This window comes from Aspergillus brunneoviolaceus (assembly GCF_003184695.1).
Source record: "Aspergillus brunneoviolaceus CBS 621.78 unplaced genomic scaffold BO95scaffold_52, whole genome shotgun sequence".
Lineage (NCBI taxonomy): Eukaryota > Fungi > Ascomycota > Eurotiomycetes > Eurotiales > Aspergillaceae > Aspergillus > Aspergillus brunneoviolaceus.
The window spans coordinates 18395-40630 of record NW_020290782.1 but is presented as its reverse complement, the minus strand read 5'-3'; the positions used below and the strand labels follow the sequence as shown (position 1 = coordinate 40630).

The 22236-nt window shown below is 52.5% G+C and overlaps 11 protein-coding genes across 11 annotated transcripts; 6 read left to right on the top strand and 5 right to left on the bottom strand.

Annotated features, from left to right (window-relative positions):
* Positions 1-2: 2 nt before the first annotated feature.
* Positions 3-1929, bottom strand: BO95DRAFT_465711 (uncharacterized protein; the record flags this gene model as incomplete). Its single annotated transcript, XM_025589158.1, has 2 exons — positions 3-275; positions 1477-1929. 2 exons carry the CDS (start codon positions 1927-1929, stop codon positions 3-5), a joined length of 726 nt encoding a protein of 241 aa, XP_025440088.1.
* Positions 1930-3019: 1090 nt separating this feature from the next.
* BO95DRAFT_433777 (S53 family peptidase) lies at positions 3020-5410 on the top strand (the record flags this gene model as incomplete). The annotated part of the gene is made up of 9 exons (XM_025585110.1): positions 3020-3228; positions 3283-3546; positions 3598-4132; positions 4184-4380; positions 4432-4569; positions 4621-4797; positions 4860-5035; positions 5104-5278; positions 5338-5410. The coding sequence occupies 9 exons, from the start codon at positions 3020-3022 to the stop codon at positions 5408-5410; spliced, it is 1944 nt and encodes a 647-aa protein (XP_025440087.1).
* Positions 5411-5796: 386 nt separating this feature from the next.
* BO95DRAFT_418246 (GNAT family N-acetyltransferase) lies at positions 5797-6714 on the bottom strand (the record flags this gene model as incomplete). The annotated part of the gene is made up of 2 exons (XM_025584449.1): positions 6136-6714; positions 5797-6104 (listed from the first exon to the last, which is right to left on the bottom strand). Exons 1-2 carry the CDS (start codon positions 6632-6634, stop codon positions 5797-5799), a joined length of 807 nt encoding a protein of 268 aa, XP_025440086.1. The 5' UTR covers positions 6635-6714.
* Positions 6715-9158: 2444 nt separating this feature from the next.
* Positions 9159-10348, top strand: BO95DRAFT_501323 (intradiol ring-cleavage dioxygenase; the record flags this gene model as incomplete). The annotated part of the gene is made up of 2 exons (XM_025591006.1): positions 9159-9378; positions 9453-10348. The coding sequence occupies 2 exons, from the start codon at positions 9159-9161 to the stop codon at positions 10346-10348; spliced, it is 1116 nt and encodes a 371-aa protein (XP_025440085.1).
* Positions 10349-10599: 251 nt separating this feature from the next.
* BO95DRAFT_204660 (uncharacterized protein) lies at positions 10600-11009 on the bottom strand. Its single transcript, XM_025581062.1, has one exon. The coding sequence runs from the start codon at positions 10913-10915 to the stop codon at positions 10676-10678; it is 240 nt and encodes a 79-aa protein (XP_025440084.1). The 5' UTR covers positions 10916-11009; the 3' UTR covers positions 10600-10675.
* Positions 10612-11554, top strand: BO95DRAFT_393856 (uncharacterized protein). The gene has a single exon (XM_025583677.1). The coding sequence runs from the start codon at positions 11103-11105 to the stop codon at positions 11526-11528; it is 426 nt and encodes a 141-aa protein (XP_025440083.1). The 5' UTR covers positions 10612-11102; the 3' UTR covers positions 11529-11554.
* A 176-nt stretch (positions 11555-11730) lies between these two features.
* Positions 11731-12531, top strand: BO95DRAFT_444949 (GNAT family N-acetyltransferase). The gene has a single exon (XM_025587014.1). It carries the CDS (start codon positions 11802-11804, stop codon positions 12357-12359), a length of 558 nt encoding a protein of 185 aa, XP_025440082.1. The 5' UTR covers positions 11731-11801; the 3' UTR covers positions 12360-12531.
* A 56-nt stretch (positions 12532-12587) lies between these two features.
* On the bottom strand, positions 12588-13554 carry BO95DRAFT_204657 (putative short-chain dehydrogenases/reductase). The gene has a single exon (XM_025581061.1). The coding sequence runs from the start codon at positions 13429-13431 to the stop codon at positions 12631-12633; it is 801 nt and encodes a 266-aa protein (XP_025440081.1). The 5' UTR covers positions 13432-13554; the 3' UTR covers positions 12588-12630.
* A 675-nt stretch (positions 13555-14229) lies between these two features.
* Positions 14230-15165, top strand: BO95DRAFT_433772 (uncharacterized protein; the record flags this gene model as incomplete). Its single annotated transcript, XM_025585109.1, has 1 exon — positions 14230-15165. One exon carries the CDS (start codon positions 14230-14232, stop codon positions 15163-15165), a length of 936 nt encoding a protein of 311 aa, XP_025440080.1.
* Positions 15166-15384: 219 nt separating this feature from the next.
* BO95DRAFT_501318 (MBL fold metallo-hydrolase) lies at positions 15385-16683 on the bottom strand (the record flags this gene model as incomplete). Its single annotated transcript, XM_025591005.1, has 3 exons — positions 15385-15816; positions 15937-16543; positions 16616-16683. Coding segments are annotated over 3 exons (1107 nt in total), but the record flags the coding sequence as incomplete, so codon positions are not given.
* A 30-nt stretch (positions 16684-16713) lies between these two features.
* BO95DRAFT_475064 (uncharacterized protein) lies at positions 16714-20749 on the top strand (the record flags this gene model as incomplete). Its single annotated transcript, XM_025589827.1, has 10 exons — positions 16714-16736; positions 18989-19361; positions 19389-19404; positions 19426-19451; positions 19482-19501; positions 19541-20014; positions 20048-20168; positions 20193-20240; positions 20265-20301; positions 20370-20749. 10 exons carry the CDS (start codon positions 16714-16716, stop codon positions 20627-20629), a joined length of 1398 nt encoding a protein of 465 aa, XP_025440078.1. The 3' UTR covers positions 20630-20749.
* Between the last annotated feature and the right edge of the window lie 1487 nt (positions 20750-22236).

The following is a 22236-nucleotide window of genomic DNA, read 5'->3' as shown; positions in this document are numbered from 1 at the left end:
TATCATTCCCTTTCCACAGCCCCAACCCTAACCGCAGAGATCACAGCAAGCACCAGCGCGTAAAACCCGGCTGCAACCAAGAATGGCAGACCCACCCAGAGGTCGCCGAGCACCATTCCCAGGTGAAACATGCCCGCGAGAAGAGGGCCCGCGATCAACATGCCGACCGAGCTCACCACCCCGATCAGGGTGTAGACGGTGCTCAGCGACCGAGGCGCCACGAGCGATGCCACTAGGGTACGGGCATCTCGCTTCTCCAGTCTCGGCTGAGCTTGCTAACGAAACATTGTTCCGCATAGCAGAACGCATATTTGACTTACTTCGTCCACAGATTAAGATAAAAGAAGAGACACTAGAGTCACGGAGGTTGTAAAAGTCCTAAATGCACCGCGTAGTTTGATGCGTATCTTGGCACCTAAGGTCAATTCGTATATATGGCAGCACTCTAGCCAAGGAGACAAGTCTAAGGTGCTGAGGGCAGCTGAAGATAGATTCCGCGCTGCCAACAATAGCGGTTGGCGTATATTGGCGACGACAATCACGTTTGACGATTATCGACAGACGTGGTTGTAACCTAGGCTAGAGATGTAGGGCTTCCACAATTGAGAATCAGCCCAATTTTGCAATCTTCTCAGCAATCCATGTTGCAACCCTTTAGTCGGACGCGGATTCTTCAACGTAGATGAGATAGTAATACGGTTTTCCGAAGGCTGCTCACACTAGTGTACATAAAAAAGAACAATGAAAAAGCAAGGGAAACCAATCGCCTAGCTACAGCGCTTTGGTCATCCCGCTATTTATCTTTGAGTGGCTTCTGAGTATGTCTATGTTCATGTTTTCTTCCAGTGCTCCCTCGCATTGACAGCATATGGAATCGACCCGGGAGAGCTTGTAAGACTTGAAGTCATCCGGAAGGGTGACATTTACGATCGATCGAAGTTCGATCCTCATCTGAGTGCAAAGGAAAGATTTAGCCGTGATACATACAGCCACCTGACTATCATGAAGTGTTTGTAAGAGTTTCGAATTGTATAGACGTTGACTGGTGATGGTATAAGTCTAAATATGTTCAAGAAGTCGACTCCTTCTGGCGTGATGTTTGTTTGAACTTTTGCTTGACCAGAGCAGCAAATTTATCCCCTATTTCGTGTCGCTAGGGCATCTGGCGGTATGGAATTCAAGCCAATCCAATCCACTAAACCACTCACCACACTTAAGACAGGGCTGACGCCGGTCCGCATTGGCTTCATGAGCCTCTCGAGCGGCTATTGTCGGAAGCCACATCCTACACCACTGGCACCTGGAAGGGTCTTTTGGGTGCTTGCCCCTAAGATGTTGGCTAAGACTAGTCTCCCATGAGTACTGCGAAGGGCAGTGTGGGCATTTGTAGTAGAGGTGCTTCCTCTGGCGGCGCCTCTTAATCTTGGCTTTGCTGCTAGTTCGTATGTCACATGGAATATTTCTCGGACCGCGTACTTCGCAAATGAAGTGTTCGTCGGATGATTCCAGTCGATCGGACATGGGAATATGAGACCCAACTTGCCGGCAGCCCCGGTGCACCTCTGCGGCGACGGGTGGTTGATGCTGCTCCGGCAGATCAAGACTTTCGTCCACATCGGCCCCCTCGGGCCCGTTCTCTTCGCCGCAATCCCCAGTGCAACAAAGCTCGCTGCGCAGAAACCAAGGGGTTCTGCATTTGGTGCAGCCAAATTTGGTGGGAAGACCATTGGCGTCGAATTCTGGCTGCAAAACGACGCATTCGTCATGGTGCATCCCGCCACACCTCGAGCACCGCCAGAATAAAGTGCCCTGAATTGGATGTTGGTGCTGGTGACAAATCTCGCATTTCAAGTCGCTGTAACCATCCATGTCCGAGGGCACGGATTCTACCACCGCCTGCTGCTGTCTCCGTTCCTCTGGTGGCAACATCTTTGAACTGAATTGCTCTCCGGGGTGTAATCGCGCTTATCTCTGGTGCAATAGAGAGCCCAGGTGGGGATCTTGGTGAAGGTCGAGTTGTTGGACTACGCGTAGTTCTCGAGTTGCGACTGTTGGCTAAATCGTCACAGCCTGATGTTTTGGGTCATTATATACACATGGAGAGCCCAGGACGCAGGGTATAAACAGGGGAGATGATTGCCTTGTTGAGGTCTGAACAAAGTATCTGTTCTTCTTTGTATAACTCCGTCGTGTCTTTGATTTATTGTCTGGTCGGGAAAGGCTGCATGGCGCCCACCTTGTATTCTTTATTACATCCTTTTTTCGAACAAGCATAGCAGTGATTTACTCCCAAGAGATATTCTTCCTGAAGATGGAAGTGGTTGTCTGATGTGAGGTTGGGTAGGGTGGTCTTTGTCGATGAGTGTACGGGAAGCCCTACTTTTCACCTTTGTGGCTATACAGTACCCGGTAGCCGGATCGTCGGTTAGGGCAACTCAAGTCTAGCGAGACCGATACAACACGCCTTAGGCTTTTCATAACCTGGTATACCCCTAGTCAGACCTACTCAGCCACTAGTCGGGTATGTTTCCACGAGCGCAGAATGATATTTTGTGGTTAGTGTAACCAACTAATTCATCCAGAAATTGTATGTCAACTTCCCAACGCGCCCTCATCTTCTGCTACGGGTTGCAGATAATCCTCCGTCTGGCAACAGTCTAAGACAACGGCACTGCTCTCGAGCCTATGCTAAGCATTTGTGAATTGTCTGCCGCAATCAAGCTTGCGTGATGGGCCACTAATGCAGGTCAAGTGGAGATGGTCTCAGCACTCAAAGCGGGCCATGTCCCTGATAGGCGAATCAGCACGGCAAGATTCTTATCGTATCCTCACCAAGTGACTAAAACGGCATATTGAGCTATATTCAATCAAGGCGCTAGATGAACCCTTCTGCAGGACCAATGTCACCTCCGTCGGAGGAAACGGAGATTGACCGGCCCACTGAGCCCAGGTGACGAGATTATAAATGTTCCCGTCAGACTGCCATTGTTTCATCTCCACGGTCAGGCTGCAAGTCAAAATGAAGTTTCTGTCCTCCTTCGTCGCATTGTCCTTGGCGGCATTGTCGGGGGCCCTCCCTGCATCTGATCATGTCGTCCATGAAAAGCGCAGTAGCGCCTCTACCCTGTGGCAGAAGGCTGCTCGTGTGAACGGGACCGAGAACGTGATTGTGCGAATCGGGTTGACTCAAAACAACCTCGACCGCGGGTATGAATACTTGATGGATGTGTATGTGGTTGTTTTCTCGAGCCTATGTCAATCACAACTGACGAGATACAACAGATCGGACTCAGTCTCTCCTAACTACGCAAAGTTCTGGACACCAGAGAAAGTGGCCGAGACCTTTGCTCCCTCGAATGAAACCGTCACTGCTGTGAGGCAATGGCTCATCGAAGCCGGGGTTGACAGCTCTCGGCTTTCCCAGACAAAGAACAAGGCTTGGATTGTTTTCAACGCGACGACTGCAGAGGCAGAGACTCTTCTCCACACCCAGTACTATCATTACAAGAACGCGGTCACTGGTTCGACCGCCATTGCCACCGATCAGTAAGCCTCTTTGACTCTCCCACACGTGGAATCTGTATTGACAAAGATTAGATACCGTCTTCCCCAGTCTGTCACGCAGCACGTCGACTACATCAAGCCCGGTGTGATCCTGCCACTGACTTCGAGAAAGCGACAGGCCGGCCGAAAACCTCTGCGGTACCAGCCTGCCAAGAAAACAACCCCGAACCCCTCCTCGCTTGCCACCTGTGACGAAGCCATTACCCCTGCTTGCGTGGCGGCATTGTACAAGATTCCTGCGGCAAGCAAAGATGTGAGCCCCAAGAACTCACTCGGGATCTTCGAGGAGGGCGACTACTACGCCCAAGAAGACCTGGATTTATTTTTCAAGAACTTCACACGCTGGATTCCCAGTGGCACGCATCCCAAGCCTGCATTTATCGACGGGGCCGAGGCACCTGTTCCGGTTGATGAGGCCGGAGCAGAGTCGGACCTGGACTTTCAGCTGGCATACCCCATTGTTTACCCCCAGGAAATCACATTGTTCCAGAATGATGACTACAACTACGCTAGTGAAGAGATCTACACCTCGGGGTTCTTCAACACCTTTCTCGATGCGCTTGATGGGGTAAGTGCTTTCCTCTCCCCAAGACATACCGCGCTAACTAAGGTCCCTCAGTCATACTGTACCTACTGTGCGGACGGCGAATGCGGCGATGCATCAGGCCTTGACCCCGTCTACCCCGACACAAACCAAGGAGGGTACACCGGACAGCTGATGTGCGGCACCTACAAGCCCACCAACGTTATCTCTATATCCTACGGCTTGCAGGAAGACGATCTTCCGGAATATTATCAGAAGCGTCAGTGCAACGAGTACGAATAAACCCCTCCTCCCTGAGGAAAGTCACGAATCTAATATCCTAGGTTCCTCAAACTCGGTCTTCAGGGTACTTCTATCCTGATCGCCTCCGGCGACGACGGCGTCGCGGGCCCGCCGGGCGATTATACCGACGACGGATGTCTTGGAAACGGAACCATCTTCAGTCCCGCGTTCCCCAACAGGTAGGCCTCGTACACCTCCACGAAGATGTCTCTTTGCTAAGGGGAACGCAGCTGCCCGTGGGTCACCAATGTCGGTGCGACAAAACTGTATCCAGGGTACACTGTCGCCGACGGCGAGAGCGCCGCCTACGACCCGATCGGCGACCCATACTCCATCGCGTATGCCTCCGGAGGCGGCTTCAGCAACATCTACCCTATCCCAAGCTATCAAGCGGCGGCTGTCGCTGAGTCAGTTGCCCCAGTCCAACTAATCACCAATCCTGCCTTCGAAACTAACCCAATGTGCGTAGGTATTTCAAAAACCACAACCCACCCTACCCATACTACAAGGGCGCAGCCAACATAGGCAAGAATGGCGGGCTCTACAACCGACTGGGCCGCGGATACCCCGATGTCGCCGCCAACGGTGACAACATCGCCATGTTCAATGCGGGCGAGTACATTCTTGAGGGAGGCACCAGCGCTAGTATGTTGTCCACCACCGACCTCCTCCTGGGACCCCATCAGAAGACGATAGAGCTGATCTATGTTCAGGTACCCCCATCTTCTCTTCGGTGATCAACCGCATCATCGAGAAGCGCATTGCTGCCGGCAAGGGCCCTGTGGGATTCCTGAACCCGGTGCTCTATCGCAATGCGGATGCGCTGAACGACATCACCAACGGGACGAATCCCGGCTGCGGAACGGATGGATTCTCGACTGCTCCTGGGTATGTAGCCATCACGGTTTCGCTCAATTCACAAGGTGATGCTAACGGTAAATTTGTAGTTGGGATCCCGTGACGGGACTCGGAACACCGAACTTTCCCAAGTTGCTGGAGGTGTTTTTGAGTCTACCGTAGCGTGGAGATACATACTAAGGGGGAACTGAACGTACCAATTAGGGTGATTCATGTGGAGATCTGCGTCAACTCTATATTCTAGTTCCGAAATCCATGAGATGTATGCCAGAAGTACAAACTTCCGCTGTACGGGGCTATATGATAGGGTAAACTGATAACCATTCATACAGTACAGTGACTAGTTAGCCGCCATTGCAGTTGAGTCATCTTCCCACCGCACTTGATTGTATATACAGGCTTGGATAAAACCTTAAAGCCTATCAGAAAGGTCACATAAATTCTGAAAGCTTGAAGATTTCCTGGACATTAATCATCGCCAATCAGCAGTGATGAAGCACGCTCCAAGCAGTATACAACCGAAACAAATAAGACACGCTGGCAATTTCTCAGAAACCCCGCCACTGAACAACGGTAAGCGACTTCCACCCCCCGCCTCTGTTCTCCGGGTAGGGCGCCCAGTCTTCCAAGGTGCAGAGCACCTCGAAACCATTCTTCTCGAAGACGCGGAGACTCCCGGCATTTTCGACAAACGCCGACGCCATGAGTCGCTTGGTGTTCATCCGCGGGACTCCCCAGTCCTGGATCAGCGTCCGCAGGACCAGAGTCATGATTCCTCGGCCGTGGTGGGACGGTGCCAGGAAGTCTGAACACGAGAGTATCATTAGTGAACAGAGTCCAGCACAATACGAATAGCCTGATGCAGATTGAATAACCGGTGTACTCACAGCCAATCCCCCACGCAATCCCCTCGTCCCCCGGCGGCAGCTCATTATTCAGACGCTGCGCCTCAGCTCGTTCCGGACTGTCGTGGCGATACTCGTAGAACATGTACCGCGCGATCTCAATATCGCCAATCAAGACATCCTGTTTTGGATGGCCCGTCTGTGGGTCCTCTTCTGTGACTTCCCGAATGACCGTGAAGGGACACAGGTCAAAGTACCGTTGCTGCGGAACCGACGTCTGGAATTCGGCGCGTAGAGCCTGAAGCACGGGCTCAGCGGCCGCGCATTTGGATTTGACCCATTCTTCTTCATGCTCGCGGAGATAGGGGTACGGGGGGCCGGTTAGATTGAGGTAGATGCGCGGGTCATTGAGGAGCGGGACTTTGGCGGCGATGGTCTCCTCGAGTTGGTGCAGTCGGTGCGGGGTGAGGATGATGTGGCTGAGCGGTGCCGGGAGGCGCAGGTACGGCTCTTGCGTTTGGGGGTTGTAGAGGATGGGCATGACGGGCAGCAAAATCTGGATTTTATTTCTGGGGTCTGTTCCTCCAACGAGATAATGGGCAGTCTGGAGGCTTATTTATGTGTTTTGGGAGTACCTTTGGTTCCTTCACAACCAGCGGATGCTAAGCTCACTTGAGCCTCCATGACTCATTCCGAAGCCGATTCCGAGGCCGCTCCCTGCGATTCTGTTCCGCATCGCTGGATGAAGCAGGCTGCGTGTAGGGCTAACTTATGTCAGCAATGCAGAATATCGCGGAAATTGCATAGTATAGCAAGTACAATATATTAAGAAAGCCAGTGTTTTAAGAAAGCAAAAAGGAAAGGCACAGTACGTTGTAAATCGAGGGCCCACTGGTCTAACAACACACCACAGCACCGGAATGATCTCCGATATGTTTTAGGCAAAACCACCACTAAGAACGGAACCTTCCACAAACATTGTTTTAACACTTTATTTCTTGTGGTCCCAGATCTCCGTAAATCCCAAGAAATATCCTAATGGCGCTCTGCATCAGCTGCTCGTTCACATTTCTCCTCCACTAGTATTCACCGAAGGAACAAGGGTTCTTGCGCAAGCGGCCATCACTACACATTCAGCTCGACTGAGAAGTCCTTATCGCTTGATGGCGACACAGTTAGTAGCGCTTACATTCAGCCTGATATGAATGGAATGAGGTAGTAATGTCATACTGAGAAGAACAAAGGGGTTTCCGGTCTCCGTCTTCTAACCTCGACACAATGCCAAAAGCCCTAGTGACCCACAGCTATCGGTTAGGTTGAAAGTCATCAAGACATGATACGAGTTTTTGAGTGACCTCCTTCACGTATATATACGCCAACATGGACAAATACCGTCTGAAAGATTGAAGGGAAAGATCCGATGAGAAGGCGAGCAAAACACGGTCAGGTGGAGGCGACATACCAGCCTGACTATAGCTCCGCCACCGCGACGGATACCCTCTGAGCTCTCAGACCAACGGACTAGTAACGTGAGGATGTCTCTCTTACCACATGGGAGCGTAAGGATCGGCGCGCCTAGTACATCTATCCGATATCGGAGAAGGAGAGCGTGGGTGTTGCATTGGTGACATGAAGGACAGTCTGTGGATGCATGCCAGAAACCGTGGACGTTACAGTATATGTAAGGTGTGATGCTGTGATTCGCCAAGAAAAGCGCTTTGCTCTGGATGTTCCTGACCGTTTTCGCTCCAGGGTATGAAGCTTTGGAACAGGAGCTTAAGGCAATGAAAAGATTTCAAAACATGGTTCAAGAAACTACTGTTGAAATCTTCAATTGCCATAAAAGGTCATGGGACGTTAAGCACAGTGGCACTATGTATCAGAGGTAAAGACTTCTAAGAATGGGTAAAGGTATGAATCCGAATCTTCTGGTCTCAAACAGATTCCGACATACCCATACGCATGTTTGAATTCAATGTGCGATACGAGTTCCTGCCCGTTGTGGGCTGTAATAGAAAAATCTAGGCGTGCGACGAAAGTGTAGCCTGGCATCCCCGACCTGGAATGGGACACGAATTACTTAGTATTGAATTTCTGAAAAAGTGTTTGTCTCATGCGATGGACACACCTAGAACATCAGGACCGGCTCCGGGCTGTGAGCCCAATTGCCAGTATCATGATCCACATGTGCTCAGCAAAGTGTTCCATATCATTTATTATACACAAAGATCCCAGCCGCGACCGGCGTTCCACCCTGACTAGTGGTATAATATGTGAAATAGCATATATCCAGAACTCATCATCACACGGAAGATAATTGAAGTCCGTTCCCCTCCCTTCACTCTACTTCCTACCCTTGCGCATGGGAGGAAAGATTCTCATGCAACCTGCAGTCTGCATCACAGGATGCATTCAGCCAATTGCGCAAGCTTGAACCCTTTGCCAGACAATCGATTCACCAACAGATTCTTTGCATCGGACTCATGCGCCTGAGAAACTGGCCTTGGCAGAGCGCTGGACAAAGAGACTGGCACGGGTACGGCCCGATTCCGCTCCAAGAAGGGCAACTTTAATCGTCCTGGCCTGGGGTATAGTATTTTCTTGGCGACGCCAAGAAGAATAAAGGGCTTATGGTTGATTGAAGTAAAGTGAAGCAATATTGGTATGCTTGGCGACTTGGAAATGGGTTCACTGTGAGTGGTAGGAAACGACGCGCGTCCACGGACCCCGCCGGAGTTGGACCCTGCCCTACCTATTTCGAGCCAAGACGCTGACGACGACGTTTGTACCATCATGTCCTTCGCATACAGACTGGTACGGAAAAGCGGCATCCATACTCCTCTTCGCTCTTAGTAAGCGGAAAGACCGCAATGAAGATGTTTGATACCGGCGATGCACAACGATATTGCACCTTCCGTGAAGAGAGGGGAAGTATGAGCAGACGAGGTATAAAAGCGCTCGATATCTCGCTGGGTCTCGAGAGGAATTATCTCTAGCAACGACAGCAACAGCTTCTCCAGAGTAGAAGCTTGATAGTTACCATTTCTTGAGCCTTCGCATCGATCATGGTCTCCTTCTCAAAACTCGTTGTCCTAGGGATGGCCGCTGTCGCGGTGGCCCATCCCGGCCATGAAGACATTGGCTCCAATGTGGCACTGAAAAGGAGCTTCCTTCGTCATTCTCGTAACAGCTTGTCCAAGTGCGCGGAGAAAGCTGAGTTTCGTGCGCTGCAGGCTCGCGCGGCTGCTCGTCGCCGCGATATCGCAAGCAAGAAAGCCAAGAGAAGTGCAGAAGAGGGTGAGTACTGCAACAGCACGACAGCCGTTCTTCTCCACGAATAGTCCTAATGCATGTAGTAGGCTTTCTCAAGGCTCGAGACCTCACGACTGTGATCAACACCTCTCACCTCTCCAGCCTGACCGGTGTGACCGCCGACTCGTCCGAAGACGTCTTCTTCTCAGACGATGTGTCCTGCATTCTGTCCCCGGAAGGCGAAGTTGGCCCCTTCTGGGTCAAGGGCGAATACATCCGCTCCGACGTGACCGACGACGAGCCCGGAGTGTCTGTCGTGATGGACGCGCAGTTCATCGACATCGACACCTGCGAGCCGATCGAGAATCTGTACTTCGACGTCTGGAACTGCAACTCCACCGGCGTCTACTCCGGAGTCCAGGACAGCAGCAACGGGAACGGCAACGACGCCAGCAATCTGGACAACACTGCGCTACGCGGCCTGCAGCCCACCGACGCGGACGGGGTGGCGCAGTTCACCACCATTTTCCCCGGCCACTACAGCGGCCGCGCCACCCACGTGCATGTCATTGCCCACATTGGCGCGACCGTGCTGTCCAACGGGACCCTGACCGGCGGAAATATCGCCCATATCGGGCAGCTGTTCTACGACCAGGACCTCATTACCCAGGTGGAGGCGCTGTCTCCGTACAGTGAGAACACCGTGGCTATCACCCTCAACGCCAATGACCGGGTCCTGGCAGCCGAGACCGAGAACAGTGACTCGGATCCGGTGCTCGAGTACGTTCTCCTTGGGGACACTGTGGAGGATGGACTCTTTTCGTGGATCACCATCGGTATCGATACTTCAGCCAGCTACAGCGCGAGCTACGCGGCCACGTTGACTTCGTCTGGTGGTGTTTCCAGCTCCAACAGCGGGGGTGGTAGCAGCGGTAGCGGCGGAAACACGGGTAGCGGAGGCAGTGGAGGTAATGGCGGTAACGGCGCCAGTGGCCCCCACTAAAGGTCTCGAGTTACTGCAGGCTGTAAAAGCAGGAAGGCAAGGACGGACACATGAAGAGTACCATTCAGAGGGGAAGGGTCGCGGCTGTGGCCGTACTTGGACGAAGGACTTGACTATCATCGCACAAGAAACACGTTATGTTATTCGCTCGTTAACAGTCCTGGATCCACGCGATTGATTTACAATCTACATATCCGTTGATTGCAGTATCAACCCTTTAAACCTTCCTTTACGTTTCTGAATAAACCAACGAGCCTTGTATGCCAGTGATTTAGGTAAGCAGCCACAACTATATGACGAGTGGAGATTGCTACATATATTCAAAACTTACACAACAGAAGTCGATACGAAAGCCCCCCGGATCTGCACCCATACACCTCTTTTTCCAAGCACTGCTACCTTGACCTGGTACCAGAACCGCCACGCCACAGATAGTACGCATACCATGCCCAATCCTCGCTCAACCACCATCGCCGCGGACCTCAGGCCTAAGACAAATTTTGAACCCTTTGTCTCCAATCCACGACTCTTGCCCGCCGACATTGTGCTCCTTCTTCGCCACCCCATGGGTCATCACTCCGCAGTACACCATCACACCGCCGTCGTTGGCGTACACGACCCGGATCGGTGAATGGGCCTGTACATTGGTCTTCTTGGTATTGTCAATCGGTGCGTGTCGTTGCCAGAACACGGGTAATTCGAGAAGATCGATATTGGTTTTCTTGCAGGTGCCCACGCTCCAGTCGAGCCTTTGATGATCTGGACTCTTGCATGCACAATATGGTCTATCATAGCTCAAAGACCACTGTTCGAAGGGTTCCTTGCCACGGAGGATGACATGACCCGTGAGCACGTCGATACCCTTGGCATCTTGCCGTTGGAGTGGTGGAGGGGGTGGGAGGCGCGACGGGAAAAGTTCACCGAAGATGGCAGGCCCATCAACCGCAGTCCATTCCGGTCTCGGAGCGATCGGTTTGAAGACAGCGTGCAGCAGCCCAGACGACAGGAAGGGATGCCCGTTCTTGGCGACGATGAACGGGATGCTATCTTTGACATGCTACGACCGATGCTCGCATTTAGGCCAGAGGAACGGTGTACGACTAAGCAGACCCTCGAGTCAGAATGGATGGTGAAATGGGCCTTGCCTGCATATGAACAGATTCCGAAGAGTGATCAATAGATGGTTTTGACTATCGTCCAGATGGGTTGATGTTTCTGCTACCATTGACTAAGGGTGTGATGCGATGGTAACTTGATGCGGTTAGCAGGGGCCACGCCACCATCCATACCACTTCCAATCTAGCGCTGACGACTAGAATGACTCAACGAACATCAACCCCCACGAGCTTATTTGCTATAAAGTCTGCCGTGACTGTGTCAAACCCATCTCTCATAGTTGAAGTCTCCATTGTTGACATTATATTTTTTTTGCACGATTTCACTGTGATCAAGCATGTCATTACCCACAGAACCCATCCACTGGACCCGAGGTGGATTCCTCATCTCCACCGATAAGAGATATCTCTCGCCCACGGCCATTAACCATGCATTCGCACAGGACTACATGTACTGGGCCAGTCCGTTTCCCGAAGATATTCTAAAGAAGATTATCGAGAATTCCTTCTGTTTTGGCGTCTACGACCTCCGCTCGCATCGACTCTGCGATGATGAGAACGGCCACCCACAGCGACCGGTCGGAGACTTGAATGTAGCCGATGTGAAGCAGATCGGGTTCGCCCGGCTGGTAACTGATGGTGTCACGTTCGCCTACCTCACCGACTTATATGTTCTACCGGAGTACCAAGGGCAGGGGCTGGGTGGGTGGCTCATCGACTGTGTGGATGAGGTAGTCCGCCCCCTGCCGTACTTGCGGTGGCTGATGCTGCGGACTTCGGCCGCAAAGAGTCAGGCGTCGTATGAGACCCGGCTTGGGATGAAGGTGCTTGATACCGGGAATGTCAGCCAAGGCCCCGTCATGATGGGGAGACAGGGAACGGCTGGAGGAGTGTAACCATCAAAGGTTCTTGGGGGCAAGGATGTGGTTCACTCTCGGATCTCAGGAAATGATGTAGCTCCGATTTCGTTACTAGAGGAGTACGGAATGATAGAGAATGACCAGAGAAGACATTGACGCTCCACTCTACCTTATCTCTTGCAGCATTATTGCCTATGCTTCTCCGCAGAACAGTTTGCAGAAATGCAGCGCTAATCTTTACTTTCATTATTCTAACCCAAATTCCAAAACTCCCCTCTATGTTTCCTAAACATCCGTGCCATCCCAATCATTTCTTATGCTCCCCAGCGAGCTCATCATACACCCCCCCAAACTGCGCATACCACTTATCAACGACCTCCTGACTCACCCCCGGCGCAATAACATCTTGCCCACCCTCCAACCCCCTGATGAAAAACTCCATAAACTCCTCCACCGTCAACGCCTTCGGATTCTTATGCTTCTTATTATCATCCGGATCCGACCGGTCGCGATGCAGATCCGTCCCCACGGAGGGCGGCACGACCTCCACGACCCTGATGCCCTCGTACCCGCCCTTCTCCAGCTGCGTGCGTAGCGTCATCGACCAGAAGTGCAACCACGCCTTGGTGCCATTATACACCGGGTTGATGACGGAGAACGGCACGAACGCCAGGATGGATGAAACATTCATGATCGTCGCGCGGCCGTGGGGGAGTGCGCGGAAGTGCTCCAGCAGGCCCAGCGTCAGGTGCATGGGCCCGCGGATGTTGATGTCGATCTCCTGGTCGGCCTTGGCCAGGAAGTCGGCGGGCGCGTCCCCGAGCACATCCAGCGGGCGCTGCACGCCCGCGTTGTTGATCAGGCAGTCGACCTCGGGGTATCGGGCCGTGAGCGTGCGGATGAAGGCCGGGATCTGCGAGACCACTCCCGTGTCCAGCACGAAGTAGTCGGTCGCCCCGATCTCCTGGGCGGTTTGCCGCAGGGTCTGCTCGGTGCGGCCGGCGATAATGACTTTCTTGCCCTTGCGCAGGAGGTAGCTGGCGATCGCTTTGCCGAGGCCGCCGCCGCCGCCGGTGATGAGGGCGCAGTTGAAGGTGAGGTTTGACATTGTTGGTTTTGGTTGGTAGCTTGTTGGTAATGTTGTCCTTCCTGTCTCAGATCAGGGATTTGGTAGGCAGGTTCGCTCGACTCATGCCCTGCACTGTTGATGAAGGTAAAGAAGAAAGCGGGGGTACAGTATTTGTATGTGTTGGATTTGATGTATGACGCAGTTCACTTCAAACGGGCGGGTTCTCCAAATTGCTCAGCGGCTCGGATCCCCGAGGACATTCGGGGAAGCCCCACCCACGTAAGGAAATTGGAGAATTGGCTTTTGGGGATTTTCTTTTTGCTCGTCCAGGGTCTAGAACCACGTGCAGAGAAAGCCACAATAACCTTATTCAACTCATTCTATGAGTGCTTAGTTTCAGAATTTCGTCATTCCCTTCCCTCTCAAAAAATTGCAATTGTCGTTAGTGAGGCAGGATGCAGTCTTAGGGAATATCATAGAGGCTGCCAGCATAGCAGAAGGCAGTCTGGAGGGAGTGCTCGCCAAGCAACATTGCTGGTGAAGAGAATCTGAGAATGTGCTCGGATGAAACTCGGCGTAACTAGGTGCCTCGAGGTGAAAAGTCTCCGGGTTTTTATGACTCAGGGATAATTGGGTCCGTACCCTGAAATGCATCGCATTCACTGATTCAGGGTACACTGCGCCCTACCCTAGCGCTGTCGCGCCCTGTACACCTTAAACTTTAAACCTGAATGATGACGATGATGATCAATCACCTAGTTTACAAACCCTTCGAACACTTTCCAGAACCTGTTCAAGGTGTATATATATGATCAGAATAATCTTTCTCTACCCATCATGTTGATGGAACCCACCAGACTACTTAATGCGACAGAACGATGGAAAAAGGAAATCCCTGCCGCAATATTTCCGCAAGCCCGGAACAAGATCATCGCGACAACAGAATCAGAAGGAGGGTTTCAAGGGCCTGCGATCGCTGTAGAACGAAAAAGGCAAAGGTACAGTACGACGACACCACAGAATGAGCTACTGTGCACTAAGACCCCATGCAGTGTGATGGTGCAGACCCTTGCCACCGGTGCAAGGCTTCCGGTACGAACTGCACGTTTCAAAGGACTACAAGAGCCAAGGACAGGGTCATACCTAAAGGGTAAGGCAGTGAAGGCACTGCATGGGCGCGGATTCGACACGACCGTGGCTGACATGAATAGATACGTGGAAATGCTCGAGAGCGATCGCCAGCGCCTGATCGATGGGCTCCAGAAGTTATATCGACACACAAGCGGAGCGTGTCCCCGGGACTTGTTGATGCTTCATCCCAGCGGACAAGAGCAACCTCTTATCCATGAGATCCTGAGTCGGCTGCAAGTATTACCAACAGAGTCAGAAGATTGTGACCCTCATTACCATCGGTCTACCACTGAGACAACGACGGAGTTATCTGCGACAAGTACATCCAACGGGGATGGGTCCAGGGAGAGTCTCGGTCAAGACGTGATAATGTCTCCGCAGACACTCACGGGAATTGACATCTCCGTGAATGACCCGCTTTGGCCGATGCCAGACTCCGCATGTACAGTTCAGAACCAAGACTTAGTGACGATACCCGACGCGACGACAGACTCCAAAGTACTAACACTGTGGGAAGGGTGGCCTATGCAGGTGGCCACGGACCATTTATTCTCAACCACGTTCAGTCTTGACAACGGATGTATAGATGCAACGCAGTGGCTTCCACATAGTTCGATAACCGACTGGATAAGTCTTACGTGACTCTGCGCTTGAGAATTGAAGATTATATTGTGACTAGTGTAAACGAAACAACCCAGAATCAACATCCCATTACGTAAAGTGTTACAGCGATCTAGATCCACAAAGGCGAAGGAATCAAAAGCGAAGGACTTCACAGCTTGATTCTCCGAACTCTATCTGCCCCACCCCCAACTCTCCGAATTCCCGAATCTCCAACTTTCTACCCACTTTTGCAGGCCCTCACTCTTCCCCAACGGCATCCCGGAAATCGTTCAGAAACCGCCACCTTCCCCGTTCGGCCAGCCCCGCCTCCCGCCAACCATTGAGTGTCCGATGCGGGAAGCACCAGCCGGCATCCCCATCCTCGGCGCCCGTGAAGATAGGCAAGAGACTGTGGTCGTGGGCCGTCAGCACCAGGACCCGCTCGTCAGCGTCAAATTCGGTGAGGCCATCAATTGTGCAGAGACACTGGTCGAAGTCATTGGTGAACTCTTCCGCGGGCTCGAAGAACGCCCTGTCATTCGCCCCTGGGTGACGGCCCAAGGAGTGGAAGAGATGGCCGGGACAGACACTCCCGAATCGGGGGTGGGAAGGCAGTGGAGATGGTTGGATCGTCTCTGGGATAGGAATGTGCTTTGAGGGTCGGAACTCGCCGGGGTGGTGAGCGAAATCCTATGCGTCCCTCGTGGGATTTGCGTCAGTGGGTTGTTGGGCTCTTCAAGTTCTTCGCCAGGCTTTAGGGCTGTGTTGCCGGATGGGGGTTAGAGGAAACGCAGCTGAGCAATCACTTACCGCACCCATGAGAACGAATGAGTCCGACTGCACGCGAGCCAATCCAACCATGTGATCCGGTGTATGACCTGGGGTGTGCAGAAGGTAGAAGCTTCCATCGCCGAACCAGTCCACGGCGGGAAAGCGACCGATCTTCAGCTGCTGCTCGTCAAACTGGATTTCTCGCAGGCTGCGGCCTGCCCAATCTGCTGATTTCACCGGAGAACCAGGTTGCTCGGGCCATCCCGGTGTAAAGTTCCTGGTGAACCCCGGCCCCACGACCAGATCAGTCGACGTGGGGAACAAGGACGGATCGCCGGTGTGGTCGAAATGGTAATGCGACCAGATAATGGCGCTGATCTCAGTGAGCGGCACCCCGTTCGTGACCAGGATATCTGAGACGTTGTGCGGGGAGAATATCTTCCAGTCACTGCTGGCAGTGTTGGTGCAGCGCTCGGCAAAGATCGGGGCCAGGTTCTGGAAGTCGGACCGGATGGAGAGGTCGAACAAGATGCGCTGGCCCGATGGGTGCGTAACGAGAAAGCAGTATGATGGCACGGCCATGCGGTCGTAGCCTCGAATTGCCGGGGTCATGAATTCCTGCGCTGGGAAGTCCAGACGGGCACCCCTACATGTTGTTCGATGCGTGAGCCGGGCTTTTGGTAACAGGACACAGTCAGTCATCGGGGAAGGAACCTACGAGTCGATGAGGCAGACTTCGACGGTGTTGGCGGACTGTGGTAGTTGAAGCGACGCCATTGTTTGTGCTTAGTGGTGAGCGGAAGATGAAAACTGTATATGCAGTCAATTCCAGACTCGGAGTTAGTTGATGTAGAGTTATAAATTGATTCCCAAGCTCCTCCAGTCTGTGATATAATCCAGTTGAGAACCGATAAGAGTTTGGGGTAAATATTTGGGGCTCGACCCGCCCGCAAGCTTTCGGCTGACCCCACCGATCCAGCTATCAATAAGTCATGATCAACAGCATTTTTTTTACAAAATAAGGTAACCATTTTCATGCTGACCTCATCGACTGACATTCGAAGAATCTATTGAAGCAGCGCCTCTTGGCAATAAACGTCTGTCAAAGGTGGTTGTTCGCAATGAGGAATACTATTGGTGGCGCTGGTGGCGGCGCCGTCCAATTTGCCAAATGTGTCATCGTCGGCCACTTCTGCGGATGTGCGCAGTGTGTATGAGTCGGGGCATAAGAAGGGCTTGGGCTTCATGAATCAGGGTTGTATACTTGAGAATGTCTTCCGCTGAGGTCAGAAACCTGACATATACAGGATGATTCGCCTTGTTGAGATGTTAGCTTGGACTACTTGTATGTGACAAATACAAATGTCACAACCTAGATATTTCGACAGTAGTTGACATTGATAACCTGAGAAACTGGAATTTATAAGAAACCGCTCATAGTATGACCCTGCTTTTTGCAAATCACGCAAGAACAAGGTGGAGTCTGGGGTTCTCAGGCCTGAAGTGTTTATGTGGGTGGAGGATATATATTTCAAGAAGAAATAGATTCACGATGTCGTCGTGGCGCCATGACCTTAGTATCTAGACATTATTGATCTTTTGTGATGGAGGTACTTCATGCGTATATAATTTTGAGAGTTAGAATTGCAACAGATTGACTTGCTTCACCGAACCAAATGCACATCGAGCAAGGAAAAGGAAAAGTGAACAAGTGGGCCTGGTCTCTGCCTGAGGCGCAGAGTCCCGGCTTACAGGTTCCAGGCAGGACAGGGTCCCGGGATTCAATAACTACCTTCTTCCAGTGCCCCCATCGTCATTATACGGCTAGAAGATGTGATTTTTATCCTAATGCTCAGGGGAAGTAAAACTTCATCTTCACAAATGCTGATTACCTGATCTAGTGTAAAGTATGGTGGTGAAATTCGATGCATCACTGGCGCTGACTAATCAAGCCACAGCCCCAACTGAGGTAACCCCAAATCCCCAATCCTGAATCCCCAATCCTGAATCCCCAAACTACACTGCCAGTTGACAATCTCCTTCTCCAATCTGCATTCTTTAACCACGGACCCCCCTTCCCCCTCATCTCATCACCCGCAATCCGCGAACCCCAAATCTCCTCCCGAAACTGCGTCTTCTCTCAATCATTGGATGAGTTATCCCCCTACCTGATCGAGCTTCCCCCCCCTCAATCCTCCATCATTTGGAGATCCCCAAAGCTCAGCCCCCACATTGCAACGGACTCTGCAGCGGCCAAGCCATGTCTTCGGGAGCAACAAAACGTGCCGAACGGTCGCTAATTTGTAATTTGTGCCTGCGTTCGTTTGCACGATTAGAGCATCTGCAGCGTCATCGGAGAACCCGTACTGCCCCCACTCCAGAGATTCAACGAATGCCTTCGGCCGACCTAACCTAGGAATAGATACCAAAGAGAAGCCTTTTGCTTGTCCCTGCGGCCGAGCTTTCACACGGAAGGATTTGCTGAGGAGGCATGAGCGACTAAACCATGGGATTCGTGACGGTAACTGGCCGGTCGAATGTACGTGAGTCCCCTCCCCTAAAACCCAGCGCTGGGCTGATTGGAAAACCTAGTAAGCGAGCAATCCCTCAACATAGCTCCGGAGTCAAGCACGACGGGTCCTTCCCTACAAGATAGGAATTCTGCGCCGTCTGAACAGGCGCAGCCTCCTATCCCTGCCAACTATCCGGGGTTTGCTGATCCCGTATCCCAGCAATCTCTCCCGGTAAACGCCCCACTGTACTTCAATGATCTTCTAAAAGACTATGATGATCCGGTGTTGGACTTTTCAAGGTTCATGGATATGGTGAGTTCGGACTTTGACTGGAGCACAATGAACCCAGGCATGGGGGTCGACCATCAAGAGGTCCAGCCTATCGTCCCGGTGAGCGCCATGCTCTCCGATCAGACAGACGTGACCCCAAATCACAGTCGTCCAAGAGTACCCGATGGTGCGACTGATAACGGTGTGCATAACCCCCACCAGGTCTGTTCCAGGACGAACCAAAGATACTGACTTGAGATAGACGACTTCCAAGAGCTGAAGCCCACGCTTGATCCCTGGGTGGTCAGCGAAGCTCAACGAGCTGCGATCACCCAATCACTGACTCCGTTTCAGACCTCACTTGGAGACTTCAAGCTCCCATCCCGATCCGCTCTCGGGCGGTATATGAAGGGCTACGTGGACGGTTATAGCAATCATCATCCCCTCGTTCACATACCCACGCTCAGCATCGCCTCCCCGGAAAGAAGCCCAGAGTTTGTTCTAGCGCTTCAAGCAATGGGCGCGCATTATCGATACGAAACAAAAATGGCTCGCCGTTTGTACCACGCAGCTAGGTCGGTTATTGTTGACCGTCAAACCCGCGGCGGGCCGCTCTCGAGCCCGGCAAAAGCCGGTGTACCCGGGCGTGGTACAATGGACCGACTGCGCGCACTCGTCCTGGTGGCGACGTTCGCATTGTCCCAAAAGGACGGTGATTTCATCCGTGAGTCTCTGGAGTGTCAAGGATGGATTGCCTCGCTTCTTCGTAGCGTTCCTATGCCACAACACAACCACGCCAAGGCCGGGGACAACTGGCGGCAGTGGGCCTCGATCGAGGAAGACATACGCACCATTTTCAGCGCATACTGTCTGTTGATGAAACAAACAATACTATACGACACGCCTCCAATGGTATTGAGCCACGAGCTCGATCTCCCTCTGCCATCCTCGTGCCGTGAATGGATAGCCGCGACGCCATCGGCATGGCTCGCTGCTCGGACCACAGCGCCACCCGCGATCTCTTTCAGGGAATGCCTCCGCTTACAGCTGGCCACCACCCAGCCCCAAGTTCCAGCCCCATCACTTTCTCCGATGGCAAACTATGTTCTCATTCATGCGCTCCTCCAACGAATCTATCTGGCAAACTCCCTGTCCCAGGACGTAGACCGCCCCTCCCTCTCCGCCGCCGAAACCGACAGCCTCGAGCGGGCCCTCAACAACTGGCGGATCACGTGGAAGGCGTCCCCAGACACCGTCCACGATCTGCATGACACCTACGGGTCCATGGCCTTCGCCTCCACCGCGTTGCTGGGCATGGCTCACGTCCGGCTGCAGTGCAACCTGGGTCCCTGGCGCCAGCTGCAGAGCTGCGACCCCCCGACGGTCGCGGCCAAGCTCCACGAATGTCCGCTGCCGGAGCGGAGCCCACATCTGCCTCACGCCTTGCTCCACTCGATCCACGCGCTCCGCATCTCTGTTCACATGGGCGTCGCGTACTTTTCAACGCGCCAGTCCTTCTCGTGGAGCTTGTATCATGTCTTCTGTGGACTGGAATTTGCGGTTTTGACCAGTAAATGGCTGCAGGTGGTGGCGCAGAACTGCGCCAGCATGCCCCTCACCGGTAGGTCCCTCTTTTCAACCGGAAGTCGACTTCTTTACGTATATGGCAGCGCTAAGATGTGCTGGCAGACTACGAACGACAGATTATCCAATGGATCATTCGCGTGGTGCGGGACGGTCTCGAGTCCCACGATGAGACAGCCGGCGACGATTACGAGATCGCGGACGACGAGCTCCGCCGCCCACAGGAAACAATCCGCTTTCTGAAGTTTGCGGTGCCGAAGTTGTGGGCGCAGATGTTCATCGCCTGTAATAGCCCCTGGCCCATTGCTCGCATGATTGGGGAGAGCTTGGAGCATTACGCCTACCTCGTGAGAGATGAGGTCTGATTGAAATGGGCACTTCATTTGTCGACGACGGTGAAGGTATTTGCGCCTTCGTCGATATTGGATAGGTCATTGCATACGAAGGTTTTGGGGATGCTTTACCGCAACATTAACTGACCTGCTCGTTCAAGTTGTTGGTCGGAGCACTGTGGGGTCAAATTATTGATTCCCTGGCATACCCAATCAGGCTACTCGCCCAACCTGTCAGATCGGGGCCGGGTACAGACAGTGCCCCATTGCCACCCACGGACTGAGGGATATTGCTGCGTGCGGGCTACGTGGTATCCGGAATTCCTGAAGTCGTTGGCGCAGTTCCATCGAACTAGCGCATCATCAATGACAGCGAGACAACATATGATGCCAGATGTTTGTGTAGTAGCTGTGAATAATACTGGGAAATTGGCTTCTAAATATGTGTATTCTGGAGTGCAAGGATTCACCTGTCTATGGCGAAGTGGATGCACAAGCTGCCTTGTGACCAAATCCTAACACTGTTCTCGTCCGAGATAGCATAGCAGGGACTTGAGCTACTGGGATTAAGACCTGAACTGTAGAATTCTGGAGTAACTATGAATAAAGTGAACAATCAAGCGTGTTTTCTTTTGCTGATACAGGATTTTCTTCTACAAGGATGTTCAAGGCCAGCTGAATTGGCCACTTGCATGGTTGGTCTCCTTCAGGTATTCACTGTCGGACTTTGGGTGAGTAGGCCTACGCATGCCTACATATTCTTGCAAGCTAGGATTAATCGTGCACAAATTAACTCAAGCAAGGAAAGTAAAAGCTATGATATCAGGACACTTTCTCTCGACGCGACGATCTCCCCGATAGATCATTCCCCAGACCGATTCATCTCCACAGGGGCCTCGAGTGTACACACGTGGACCACCACACTAGCAAGAAATCCGCGGGATCGAAACAGAGAGTCTGTTAGCAAGATTCACAACGAGCACTAACGCGACCGAGGCTTCTGTCTAGCATCAGCCAAAGAAGCTGATATGTGCTTTGGCGCCGGACTGTTTGCAAGCCCGGTACCATGGCTCAATCGAGACGCCGTTAATGATTAGTGCGACCGGGTGTGAGGAGAGGTGTATCAAATATCGGCATATTCCCGGACATCGTCGCATATTGTGAAGGCTGCACTTGCTTCTGGCGCTCACGGGCAAGCTGCTCTTTGAGGCTGTTGCACTCGCTGTGCAGCGCTTGAATGGACCTGGCAGAAGCCTTGCTCGCCTCGCGCATCAGACGCAACACGCGAACAGACACATCGCCGGTAAACGGGCTCTCTGCCGCTTCATCGGAAAGGAAGTCGTCGAGATGTTGCACCAAGACACCCGCTATCTTGTCACGTATGCTCTCAGCATTCGGGACCCTGTGAGCCAGGTCTACGGCTGTCGCGAAGCCTTTAGGAGACCATGGCGTCTGGAGTGTTTTGTCGACCTTCTTCTCAACGAGAGCCTTCAACTTCGACACCTGATAATATTCCGCAATTTCGGCGACCTGGATATGGGTAATCAGGACCTCAGAGAGAATCGGAGTCGAACGGCTGGGGCGTGAAGTGGTTTCGGCTTTGGGGGCAGACTCTTCTGGCAACCATCACTGGTTAGCTT

What these genes read in the sequence shown, in the direction of transcription:
- BO95DRAFT_204660 (XM_025581062.1), bottom strand. Translation starts at nt 10,915, where the DNA reads ATGGGGTGGCGAAGAAGGAGCACAATGTCGGCGGGCAAGAGTCGTGGA.
- BO95DRAFT_393856 (XM_025583677.1), top strand. Translation starts at nt 11,103, where the DNA reads ATGATCTGGACTCTTGCATGCACAATATGGTCTATCATAGCTCAAAGA.
- BO95DRAFT_444949 (XM_025587014.1), top strand. Translation starts at nt 11,802, where the DNA reads ATGTCATTACCCACAGAACCCATCCACTGGACCCGAGGTGGATTCCTC.
- BO95DRAFT_204657 (XM_025581061.1), bottom strand. Translation starts at nt 13,431, where the DNA reads ATGTCAAACCTCACCTTCAACTGCGCCCTCATCACCGGCGGCGGCGGC.